This window comes from Bombus vosnesenskii, unplaced genomic scaffold (assembly GCF_011952255.1).
Source record: "Bombus vosnesenskii isolate JDL3184/JDL3185 unplaced genomic scaffold, Bvos_JDL3184-5_v1.1 scf7180000013267, whole genome shotgun sequence".
Classification (NCBI taxonomy): Eukaryota; Metazoa; Arthropoda; class Insecta; order Hymenoptera; family Apidae; genus Bombus; species Bombus vosnesenskii.
In genome coordinates this window covers 4,275,476-4,287,846 of record NW_022882927.1, presented here as the reverse complement: position 1 = coordinate 4,287,846, position 12,371 = coordinate 4,275,476, and the positions used below count along the sequence as shown (strand labels likewise).

The following is a 12,371-nucleotide window of genomic DNA, read 5'->3' as shown; positions in this document are numbered from 1 at the left end:
GAAAGAAGACGATATTACTCCGCTTTCGTGTAATCATTGTGCGATGAGAGACAAAAGAACGAAATAGTGCTGTATGCATGGTTCAACGTTAAATAAAATTGGAGATGTAGCACGGGATAAATGGTGGGAAGAAAACGATAGTCTTAATTCCTCAACGTACGATTTTTCTCAATCTAATCGGTTAAAGATGCACTATCCTCCTCAGCGTAATTGTTTTTCGACTATATACAAATGATACATATACTTTTGTAATTATATCGCTACATCTTATATTTTTAACGCTCGAATGCTAACGTTAGGGTATGACCTTGAATTTACTGTACCAACTTAGCTGCGGTGGAAACGTTATTTATTTTTGCTATATACGTGTATGACCGTAAAGGGGTTAATCGCGTACGCTAATTCAGCTCCTTCAATTCTTCGAAACTGTCAAAACTTCGAGAAAGTTTCGTCCCTTAAGGTATTCATCGGCTTAGCGGATGAGGTTTATTCCTTACAGGAACGCGGAAGGAAAATCATTCAGCGAACGTTCGAAACTTCCGACAATGTAGCATATTCACCGAGATATTGGCGTCTGGCGGAAATTAACTTCCCTCGACGATGCTATTTTTCTTACCTTTGCCTCTGTAAGTTTACAACCTCGTTTACGCGTCGATGTCTCTTACGGGTCGGTATTAACCTCTCTGTAAGCAACCAAAATGTTGCGGTTATTTACGAATCTCAAAACAGCGGTTGATTAGGTAATAATTATGTCTATGATAATACTCTTACTTCCAGCTTTATCTGATATTGGTTGCCTAAGCCAAAACTCGACTCTGTATCGTTGGTGTACCTCGTCTACATCAGTTATGACGTTAACATCATAATTAACATTTCACACATACAGGATGTTAAAAAAAGGAAGGGTTCGATACTTAAAGGGCTTATATACTATTATAGGATAAAGGATATACACTATTATAGGATTATTTATTCAGAAATATTAGAAATTAGGATTTCCAATGATTTCTACCCTATACGATAAATTTATTGATAGATGGATCTATTTACAGCGAATTAAACAGGAAACGATGGTTGTTTAAAGTGAACTAAATACAGTCATGTGATATAACTAAGACAACTAAATTGATAATTCACTAAATTGATAACTCGACTAATCTGAACGAGTCTCGATAGAGCCAGCCATTCAACGAGCAGATGAAAGATACCATCGAAACTCGTTTCTCCCTAAGAGAAAATTATCGTTAATAGGATTTTCGGTAATGTAGTCGACGGACGAAAGAAACACGGCTAGTTTGTTCGGGCCAGCAACGTGAATGTACCTCTAACCGACTTCTGAAAACGTGGCTTAGGTCGCGTCTATATTCACCGTGGTGGAAGTAGGTCACACAGTTCTGCCCCATCGGGGTATTAAAACAATCCCTAAGCTGTGCGCGCGGCCGGAAAAGGGCGCGGGGGCCAAGGGGTGGCGTGGAACGGTGGGCGTCAGCCACGGGAAGGGGTAAATAACACACCGAGGGAGGCGGACAACACGCGTAGGAGAAAGAGCAAGGGTGACTCTAGTAGGAAAAAAAGAAGGTGGTGCTGCTGAACGGGGGTTATAAGTGGCAAAAGTACTGCGAAAAGCGAAGAGGCTAAACAACCTCGAGGCAAACGACGAAAGATAATGATGCACCAGTCGACGCGTCCTCCTGTTTCTTCGCTTCTATTGGGCTTTTCAATGCGACGATTTGAATGTTCCTTTCCGGAGGATGCGTGTGTGTACAGTTACAGAACACACCCCTTAACAGTTCCCGGAATTATCTTTCCTTTATTGTGGGGTCGTGATTTTTAACACTTCGTCGAGTTGAGGTCTCCAACTTTGACAAAACAATTTATTTTTCGGCAATTAATGGAGGAAAATAGAAGAGCGGTCGCTATAAAAGGTAGAAATATCGATTTTGTCGTAAGTGTTTAAATTAATCCTACTATGGATCTCGAATCTTTATGCTCCAATCTTGTTTTCTTTTACGGATTAAGCGTTAATGCAAAATCTCGTTTGTAAATGTTCATCGATATCTATTTTATAGTATTTTAACTATCGTTATATTTCTTTTATCAAGTTTAAAGAAATTGAAGTATTTATAACATTGCGAACTATTTTTTGCGTGTGCTTGGTTCTCAATGGATTAAGAGTTTGAGACTCAAAATTTGAAAATCGTATAATAAATACGATAAATTCTACTTACAGCGACTATAAAAAAGGGGAAGCGTTCAAGGGAATGTTAATCGTCCGTTTCATGAACGACGATATAACTTTTACAGTCAATGTTGATAAACGTCGGAAAAATAAGCGAATTTTCCAACGTGAGCTGTTTATTGTCTCTCGCGCGTCATATTCAGAAAATTGCAAGTTTCGCGTGGGTAGAGTGTAAAATACTGCGGAAAAATCGAGCTGGAGCCTGCAGGGGTTGCGCCCGGAATGTAAGATTGCAGATAGGTTCACAGCTTCAGATACATTGAGTCTGCTTTACAAAATACCGTTATTAAAGTGGCGGTACGAGAAAGACAGTTAGGTGGCGAGCTAACCCTGTGATCTAAGGGATCTAGCCGCTAATCCTCGTTGGCCGGATTAATCCGAGCTCACCGAATTTTCCGGCTCGACGGTGCACGGTCGTCGAGAAAAGGAGCGTTCGGCCATTTCCCTTCATACCCGCCGTTCCGTTATCCTTTTATCCAGATGTCTGTGGCATAAACCCGAAAAAAATTTTGTTCGACTCTGCTCGAAAATTCGAGCGACCGGAGAGAAACGTATATTTGGTGGAAGTGATACAGTAAGATTTAAAAATAAAACGCGAAATACTGAAAAATCCTCATCAATTGCGTTTCTTAAATTTTGTATCATTCGATAGTACTATTGTATGATTTCAAAAAATCTGACACTTCAAAAATGAAACGTAGAACTCCATAAAAAAGCCTTTCGTTAGAAAGTAAGAGTATGTAACGATACTTTGTGTAGTAACTGTAGGTGTAACTAGAACTATTATTCCCTACGCGCACATTTTGCACTCTGCATCAATTTTTTTGAAACCAACGTCTATAATCGTCGGCAGTGAACTTCAACCGTCGAGTCATAATAAAATCAGAACTTTTAAAATATAAGTTGGAAATTCTGCGAAGGAAGAACAGTTGCTTCTTGTAAGCCCTAAGTACATCTAAGAACTAATTACTCGTTGTGCTAAACGAAGATTGAAGAATCTTTAACAATCGACCAATTGTATCAACCTTGCCACATCACTCCCATCAAGTATATCCGAGTTTCCTGTCGGTAGTCGATGACGTTGCATTAAGGCTTCGTTTATCTCTGTCGTTGGCCGTGAGAGTGCAGAAACTTGGCAGTAACCGGCTGTTTAAAACATCTTCTCGACACCCGCGAGAACCAGCCCAGTCGTCAAACACGATCGATCAAAGGACAGAATCCGACCGTCATGATTCTCTAAAAGAGCTTTCCGTGCATCACCAAGGGATTCTTGATAGCAAACGTTGACGAAGATTTGGTCAGGCGTGCCGATTAAGATGGATCAATGTTTACGGAATCGAGAGAAATAATCCCCGATTCTAAGGGAATTACGCTCAGTATTTGAAAGACCGTGTATCGGAGAGTCCCGAGGGAATCTCCAAACTGCGAAATTCTGCAACTGTCCAAGATGTGGTTGCTACAGCCACGATGGCTACTGAAAATTATAATCGTTCCTGGGAACGTCAGAAAATGTTCAAGTTTTGGACCGCGAGCATTTCGCGCGAAGGATCGATTGTTGCGAGTTGGTGAGCGTATTTTCGCTGTAGTTCGAAAAGAATGGAATCAATCCACCATAGTTCATCGTTCGCTGGAGCGTTCTCCGATCATCTTTGTTTTCTCGAATAGTCTATCGCTATTCGCGGAGTAACGATATAACATACGATAGGTAATAACTGCTCGAAAAAATAGTCATCTGGAATTACCTCCCAAGTTCTCCTTGATTACCAGAAAGAAAAAGTAGAATTATCGGTCTGATAATGATTTATGGCCGGTTGGTTATCGATAAGAAAGGCGTATACGTCGTACTACGTGTCCCACAGATGGTCAAGAAATCGCTAACCTGCAATTAGCTGCGAAAAAGTCGAGCGAAACTTTCCGTGACACGGTGAACGCGTCACGTCTGGTCGTAAACCTGCTTTGTGCGAAGAACAGAATTAGAAAAAAAGGAATTTATGGCCGGTCAGAATGGAGCATGGTATTCGATTCGCGGGCGATTCGGGGATGGTGGCGTTACCTGGCGCCTTTCCAACAATGTGTTCACACTTTTTACTCCGCGATAAATTCATGTGCCGCACCCCACTACGTCGATTGCCTGACGTTTTCTCAGCGCTGTCCGGACCCACCGTCTATCTATGTGTGCATGAGTATTTCGTTAAGACCAATTGATCGTTTAATCACGGTCGTTTAATTTTGCTCACCGTCTAATTTCTTCCTTTTTCCGTCCTTTGCAAATTATGAGTTTATTGTCCCTTTTTGCGTCGTTAATCTTATTGCGGTGCCCTCCTCTACCATTTTTATATTGCTCTTTGAAAAGACCTCTATTATTTCTGATGGTTTGAGATGGCTTTTATCAGCTACATTCTTTAGTTATCACGAAGTACTTCAAGCATTATCCTGTATCAGTAGAATGAAATCAAAGTGTTTCTTTCGATGGTTTTCATAAAGAATTCAATAAATCCAAATGTTTTCCTCTTGTTAAATATTCAAGTTCTGTTTGCGTACTCAAAACTCGCAATAGCCGAGGCGTCAACGTTCTCAATATCTTTTCATGTTTGTTTTAACTTGAAATTTACATCGACTTTTAGACCATTCACGACGTACTTGGTTTAATTTGTTTCTGCAATTTGTTTCTATGTCTCTACATTGCAGATATTTATACAAAATTATATTTTTATAATCACGATTAAAAAAAAAATGGAATCTAGGGAGAGATATACTTCGCTTACTGAATATTATAATAAATAGCCTATTTTTGTCCATAATCTATATATCCCTACATGTTATGCACATTTTGTGTATTTTCTCAGTTTCAAATTGCCTATAAAGGTCGAGCAGATCATATATCGGACTTTGTACGTTTCTAGTGCTGTTCTAGAATTAGAACGAGAGTATGTACTCTGTTTTTGGCATAATTTATATACTCCTACATATTATGCACATTTTGTGTATTTTCTGAGTTTCAAATTTTCCGCAAAGGTCGGGGAGATCATATATCGGACTCATGTTCTGCCCTTAGTCCTGTTCTAGAATTGGAACGAGAGTATGTACAAATGTATCTACAAATGTACATGTACGTACGTTGAAGATGGAGTAGGAAAACCAAGCAAGATTCGTATCGTTATCTAGTTTTGCCACTAGACAGTGACTCATGAAAGCATTTGAATACTTGCCATGGACAGCTTTTATGAATATATTATGTCTGTGTTATATGAAACCTTTTGAAATTTCAATAACACCGTAATGAGATTCGAATATCATGATCGCGCTGGTATTGAAATCAATCTGAAAATATACGTCACGGAAGATATACTAATATAAGAATGTAAGTTTCTCAACATCTTGAAGATTTATTGTACTTCACACAACGATTACTGTGCATGTGTATGTGTGTGTGTGCATGAACATTTGGGGAAGTGAAAATAAAAAATGATACGAATGGATCAACGTGTTTTTGTTTGGTCTTGACTAATTACAGAAAGGTTCCTATTGACTAATCGACTATGGTGAAAAAGCAAGGGACGTGGAGCTGACAGCAGGTAAAAATGTGGCGAAAGAACGAATCAGGGATTTTCTTGACTTGGTCAATGGTGTTGGTTAGGGTCGTATATCTAAAGAATAAATATTTGTATGTCGCTCTACCGATTCTTGATATGTATCAAATTTGTCTCTCAAGTTAAAAAAAAAAAATAGTTTATGATATAAATAATCCTCTTAAACGAGCAATTACTGTTAAGGATTGTTCTATAAAACATTGACGTTTATGAATGTAATACACATTTAACTGTTCAAATACTTTAGCAAACATTGTGAAATGTATAATATGTTTGTAATAACTATCTTGTAACTTCGATATATATGTGTATGTACATTTTCGGTTTTGTTTTAACCTTTACCAAATACAGTCATCCTACTCGTATCTCATTACAGCGCTGATGAAATTTTAATGTATTTTGTATAACATACAACATTCATAATATGATTTCATAAATGTTCAAATATTTCCATAATAACTATACGTTCAAATTTCTTTCTCTTTTTCTCGCTTTGTAACTTACTAGAATTTAATTCTAATTGGATAAAAACACGATTCATTAATTAATGAGCGAAACGCAGTATCGCATGTACGACCCCGATTCTTCTAATGAATTTCGATTTTTCATTCATGCGAATATTATGCATTTGTCAATTGCCCGCGATGGAAGTACATCATGATGTATCTACATCGATGACACGTGTTTAATCGCACTTGGATGGGAATCCGTTCGATTATCGGTTACGTTTGAACCGGAGTCGAATCATTTGACGTAAACCAAAACCACCCGTTGGCGTCATTCGTGCAATTGTAAACATTTTCCATCGATACATTTGTCTACAAATATCAAACAGAGCGCAAAATAATCAGTTGACACTTTGATCCTGCGGAAACGAGGCGCATTCGTTGGAAAAAAATAGAAAAGTAAAGTTTCTGTCTTCAATTACGATCGGCTAGATTATTTTAGTTCGAGGAGGTTCGACGTGTCTTCGAAGGTAATTCAGCGGAAGACCACGTCGAAGATCGTCGGGGAAAATGAAGGGGAAAATGAAATTCTCCCCATTGTACGGGAAGTTTCTCAATCTCGCTGGACGCGACTGTCCTTTTATCACGCCGGTAATTAACTGCCTAACAATTTTTCTCAACTACAACGCTCAATTTAAACTTTATTAATGAAGGGACCACGCCTCATTAAGCCGCCGCCCTTAATGACGAACGACCATCTAATCCTAGCACGATTATCGTGTTTACCTCATTTCCCGAACGAGAGCTCCAAAATTTCCAGAATATTTCGCTTATTATACCGCTCGGTTATGACCCGACTACGATATACAAGTATCGATGAAACGAGGGGTCGAACGTACACGATTCTTCCCTTTAAACTCTGAAGAAAATTTTACGAGTATTCTTAAAACGTTGTTAAAACAAATTCTCCGAAAAGGGGGTCGGTGAATTTATTTATGAGAAAACAGTCGAACCGTGCGCCACTCGAGATCAGGAACGATGGTAAAAGCGAAGTTCGACCCAATGTTTTCTAATTGTTGAGATATTCGGTTTCGCGAGTTGTCCGATGAAGCGACGATAATTCGTGCAATTTACAACCAGGAGAAACGGAAAGAAGGAACCCTGCTATGTGCGCGGGCTCGTATATCCGTGTTATATACATTTTCATGTCGGAAATCGTGAACATTAATTTTGCGCCATCTAAAGTTTCCATTCACAGGATTCTAGCGTTTTAGAATCCACCAAGATTTAGAAGTAACTTTATGGATATTTTCGTTTAGGGATTTTTTGAGACGCATTTGTTGGTTTTGTTTCGGTGTGTTGTATAAAGGGGAGCGATTCATTGTCATACAGGAGCAGGATCAAACATACATATACTGCTATTTTAGCGGATTCTCTTCGCCGCTTCCTCCTTTTTCCTTTTTCTTAGTCTCTGCTATTCTTCCTTTCTCTTAGACGCCGCCACCCTTCCTTTTTCTTCCACCTCTTCCCTTTCTTCCCTTGCCCCATTTTGTTTTTCTCCCTTTCATTTCTATTTTCGACCCTCCTACCATTAGTTTCTTCCCTTTTCCATTCCTTGTTACACCTCATTTCCATTCTTTCCTTTTTTCCTCTAGCTCTCTCCTATACTTTTTCCTCTTGTTTCCTTCTTTTGCTCTTCACCCTTCCATCTTTCTTCCTTTTCTTTCCCTCTTTTTTTCTTTCCCACCCTTCCCACACCTTCTTGCCGTTCCTCTTCTCTCCCATTTTTTTCCCGTTTTCAATCTCAAGCGATGAATACATAAGGATTTATTATAGTATACTAACGGCATCATTCGCTACTCTCGACGTCGACGAACTGTACAATGTGTCTAAAAATACTTAACCTGCCAAATCAACCGCGATTACGACAGTGTGAATGTTCATAAATTGTTCATAAATTGCGAATTTTACCTGATACCGGCTCCTGAAAATAGGGCCATAAACTTAACGGCGAAATTCTCAAGTTCGTCGAACGATGCCCATAAACTCATGCCCTCTCGTTCATTCAACCTCTGCAAACCATCGAAAATGTAATTGCCTCTTTTTGTCGACGCTCGTATTTCCACTTGGTTCCACTCATGCCGGCTATTCCGCGTGTTTCATTCCATCTGGTATAAACGTTTCGTTGCACTTTCCCGATATCGTAACATTCTACCTCTCATCCGACCATATTCCAACTGGAAAATAATATCATGTACACACGTGCAAAGATTTATATACACACGTGTATACGTACGTACATCTTCAATTTGCGTGTAATTAAAATATTTTATTGCGTTCGAACGACCATTCGTAAATTACGAATTTCCATCGATTTCTGAAAGTCACGTTTCCCAGAAGATGTTCACGTGATATACACGTATCTTTTCTTGCTACGAAAGATTTCATCGGTCCGTGAAAAGCAATTTAATAATAGATTCGCTCAAGTGGTTCACACCGAATGGTTCAACCTTGTGACCTGGTTCTCAGGGATGAAAGTCGCGGCAGTCAGCTGTTCGAAAATGTTCATATCGGGCTACATAAGGTGTCCTAGGTCTTAACAGCCAAACTTTGTACGTCTGTTCTTTACCTTCCAAGAATAAAACAATATACACACGCTATATATATACAGGCTCAAGTATGATAATTACGACTGATGATATTAACATTGAGCAAGTTTCTTTTGTTTCGATCGATAGGAATTATATCCTCGTAAATAATTATGGCTGTAATAAAATAATTACAACTATAACATCGTTCATCACGTCGGTAATAATGAGCTTAACGATTGTTCATAACCGAATTTGACGAATCACGAGGTAAATTACTTATTTACAAGCAAGAACCGCAATTTTGCTCCGGTTTCGATGAAATTTTGTAGGCTTAAAGAACAGCCAAAAGCGCGCTTCTTCTTACTAGCGACACCTCAAGTTTAAAGGGTGAAACCATCCTCCAATATCCGATCCCTTATGGGAAGCCGATGGGAAAATATTTATTAATAAAAATAGAATGTTCTTTAACGTGTTAGGTACTACTAAAGTACTAGTCAACGAACGATTCTCGAAAGTGTATAAAACACCTACATCCAAAATCCTCCATCTAAAATCCTCCATCTAAATTCTCAGCCAAATTTTAATCCTGAGCTTTGCTTGTTAGCTCGACTCAAATAACCGTAATTTACCCTACTGACAAAGTCTGACCGTTAAATATCGGGACATCCTGTACAGGACACGGAATATACGTATGCACCGCAAGATCCTCGAGAACTATACTTCACCAACCGGTTCGTGCATACACAGAACCGTCCCAATAATACCGAAAATTGATTCAAGTACGTCGTTGCATGGTTCAACGACAACTCCACGTACCGCCATTCAATGATTCTCTTTCATCATTTACATATTTTGAGACCTCGAGAAAGATCATCGATTTTTATATCGATTCGACAAAATGCATTTTTCCCCCGTATTCGAAGGCAAAATATGACATATGGTAAATGTGATTGCCTCTTATTTCGAGGTAACTGATTTCCGTGAAACGCATACGATGTATTTGCTTAGCAATACAAATTTTTCGCTGTGTGACAATTTTAATTGAATTGATTGCGGAGGTTCGTTCGAGTGGAGCACGTGACCCGAGACGAAATCGAGCGGCTGCCAATTGGCGAGCAGATTGCCAACAGAAAAAGATGAAGAGGCTCGATCGGCAGTGCGTTTGTTCGTATTACGATCTCCGGTTGGACTTTTTCGCGCAAAACCTTCAAAATTCGCGGCTTATTCCACAAATTCTTCGTCTTCTTTAGTTTGTCTTGAAAACCAAACGAATCCATCATGTGCGATCATTGCGCGTAAGTCTCGAAATTAATCGAAAAATGATTGTAAACCTATTAGGGTGATTTAACGAGCAATGCCGGCTCTTATCTTGCATTCTGAATTTCTAAGAATGACAGAATTTGTTTAGAGCCACTTAATGCGTAAAAACTAAAAAGTTAAGCAGCCTGTTTTCGTCCTACAGAAAAGTTACGAGCCAAAAGGGATACGCAGGACAAGTGACGTGCAAATGCGATCAGTTAGTATATATATATATATATATATATACCTCTCTAAGATTCCTTGATCGTTCAAAAGTTCCGTGTTGCAATAAACTTTCGTGTGTTACGTTCACAGCGGCGAGAAGAAGAACGGCGAGGCCAAGGAAAAGGATTTCGGTGGATGTTGCTCGAAGAAGTACGATGTCTATATTTTCTATTAACATCCTTAATAGTTTTTAAAATGTAGCTATTGCTAGAATGCGAGTGTTTATGGAAAATTTAGAGATGTAGAAATGTACGGAATATAAATAATACGAATATATATCTCGCGTGTACTATATTTCAAACGTGACACAACTCAAACGAGCTTTTCAACAAAAACGAAAATTTATTTGGGAGCTTATAAAAAATTACTTTTTTCCATACAATGTTCACGAAAAGAATACATCGTTGCAACCAATGATCGAACATTATTTTCGTAGTTTTTGAAATTTCCCTCTGATACTGCGGTTTTGATGTTTTTCTAGCACATGGTTGAATTATGTTGAATCGTAACATTTTTGAAATGTACACTTTTGTGGTATGAAATATCAAGCGAAAGAAACCTCTATTCAGGTCCCATTTTTTAAAATTATTATTATTCCATTACTATTTCCATATTCTCCACAAGAATTTGCATAAACATCCGCAACCTGTTAGTATTTTATACGCTCAGGAGCCACGCTGATTAACTTCATAAGTTGAAACGCACAGAAAGATGACAATTACAAACATTATCTTGCAAAATATGGCTTGAAATTTCCAATTATTTGTATCGCTTACATTATTGGAAACAAGTCCTTCGATTAAATCGCTAAAACGTTGAATATTAATTATGTACCTGATTACTAAAATTAAGGTCTTCGTGTAAAACGAAATTGATTAGTTCGGCTATCGAAAGTCTCATTTATTAATCGTTATTGCAGCCATTAGTATTTTCAACATTTTATCGTACTTCCGATATTATATGAATACTTCCTGTATGGCCGCCAGCATGAGAAAATTAAAGATGAAGGAACAAAACAAAAAAAAAAAAAAAAAGATAAGATCTAGAATCTTAAGAATGAAATAGGTTAAAAAACAGAATGAAGTTTGGGGCAGCAGAGCGGTGGTTTAATCGGACACTTAAGTCGTGCGTTTAATCGAATTACCCGACTGAATGTGCAGAGAGAAAAAGACAATCGGCGGATGTTGCGGAGCTAAATGTTGCGCGGGACCGCAGGAGGAAGGAGGGTGTTGTACCGGAGGTATATCGCCACCACCGAAGGAGAAATTATGCTGTGGCCAAGAAAACTAACCGAGTTTTCTTCCTAAGGAAGCCTTTAAGAAAGAGCTGGCTTCAGAGGGGAAGAGCCAACCGGTAAACATTATAAGCGTTAAGCGACGGGCTCGGCGGCCATATAGGTACACGGTAATAGTTCCAAAGGGAATCATTGAATTTACGCGACGCACCATCGTAAATTTTTTCCACCCGGATACACGAATCGACAGAAAGTACTTCACGTAACAAACTATAAATATACTTTCGCAATTCGAAAATGTCGGGTAAGCGAAACCGTAGCATAAAAAACAGCGGGGGAGGTTTACTGCGAATTTATTGGAATTAGGACATCTTTTGACTTTACGAATTCTACCATTCCTAGGGAAATAAGATGCAAATTCGTGTCGTTTTTCAGAGCGAGAGAGGCAGCCGGTGGGTGTTGCATGTCCGGCTGTTGCAAGGATAAAGCGAAGCAGAAGGAACCGGAAGCTCCCTCGAAATGTTGCGCAGATCGTAAATGATATCTCCCTGTAGATAAATAAAAAAAATTCCGAGTCTCTATACCGACCAATGTAATATCACTTCTTCAACAATAAACGATGCTTCGATATATGTATTTACGATTATTTGCATCTTTGTTACTATGGAAGCTTAACCTTGTACGCATGAGTAGACTGGGGATTTTTATGCATGTGTGGAAAATTGGAAGATAGAAAATTAAACATAA

The 12,371-nt window shown here is 38.7% G+C and overlaps 1 protein-coding gene across 2 annotated transcripts; it reads left to right on the top strand.

Moving 5' to 3' along the window:
* Window positions 1-10,054: 10,054 nt before the first annotated feature.
* On the top strand, window positions 10,055-12,241 carry LOC117230804. 2 transcript variants are annotated; one of them, XM_033488592.1, is made up of 5 exons: window positions 10,055-10,161; window positions 10,329-10,382; window positions 10,481-10,540; window positions 11,551-11,743; window positions 12,060-12,145. In XM_033488592.1, the coding sequence occupies exons 1-4, from the start codon at window positions 10,145-10,147 to the stop codon at window positions 11,678-11,680; spliced, it is 261 nt and encodes an 86-aa protein (XP_033344483.1). In that variant the 5' UTR covers window positions 10,055-10,144; the 3' UTR covers window positions 11,681-11,743; window positions 12,060-12,145. The 2 variants fall into 2 exon arrangements, with proteins under 2 accessions (XP_033344483.1, XP_033344484.1); XM_033488593.1 differs by lacking the exon at window positions 11,551-11,743 and having other exon boundaries at window positions 10,063-10,161; window positions 12,060-12,241.
* The last annotated feature ends 130 nt before the right edge of the window (window positions 12,242-12,371 follow it).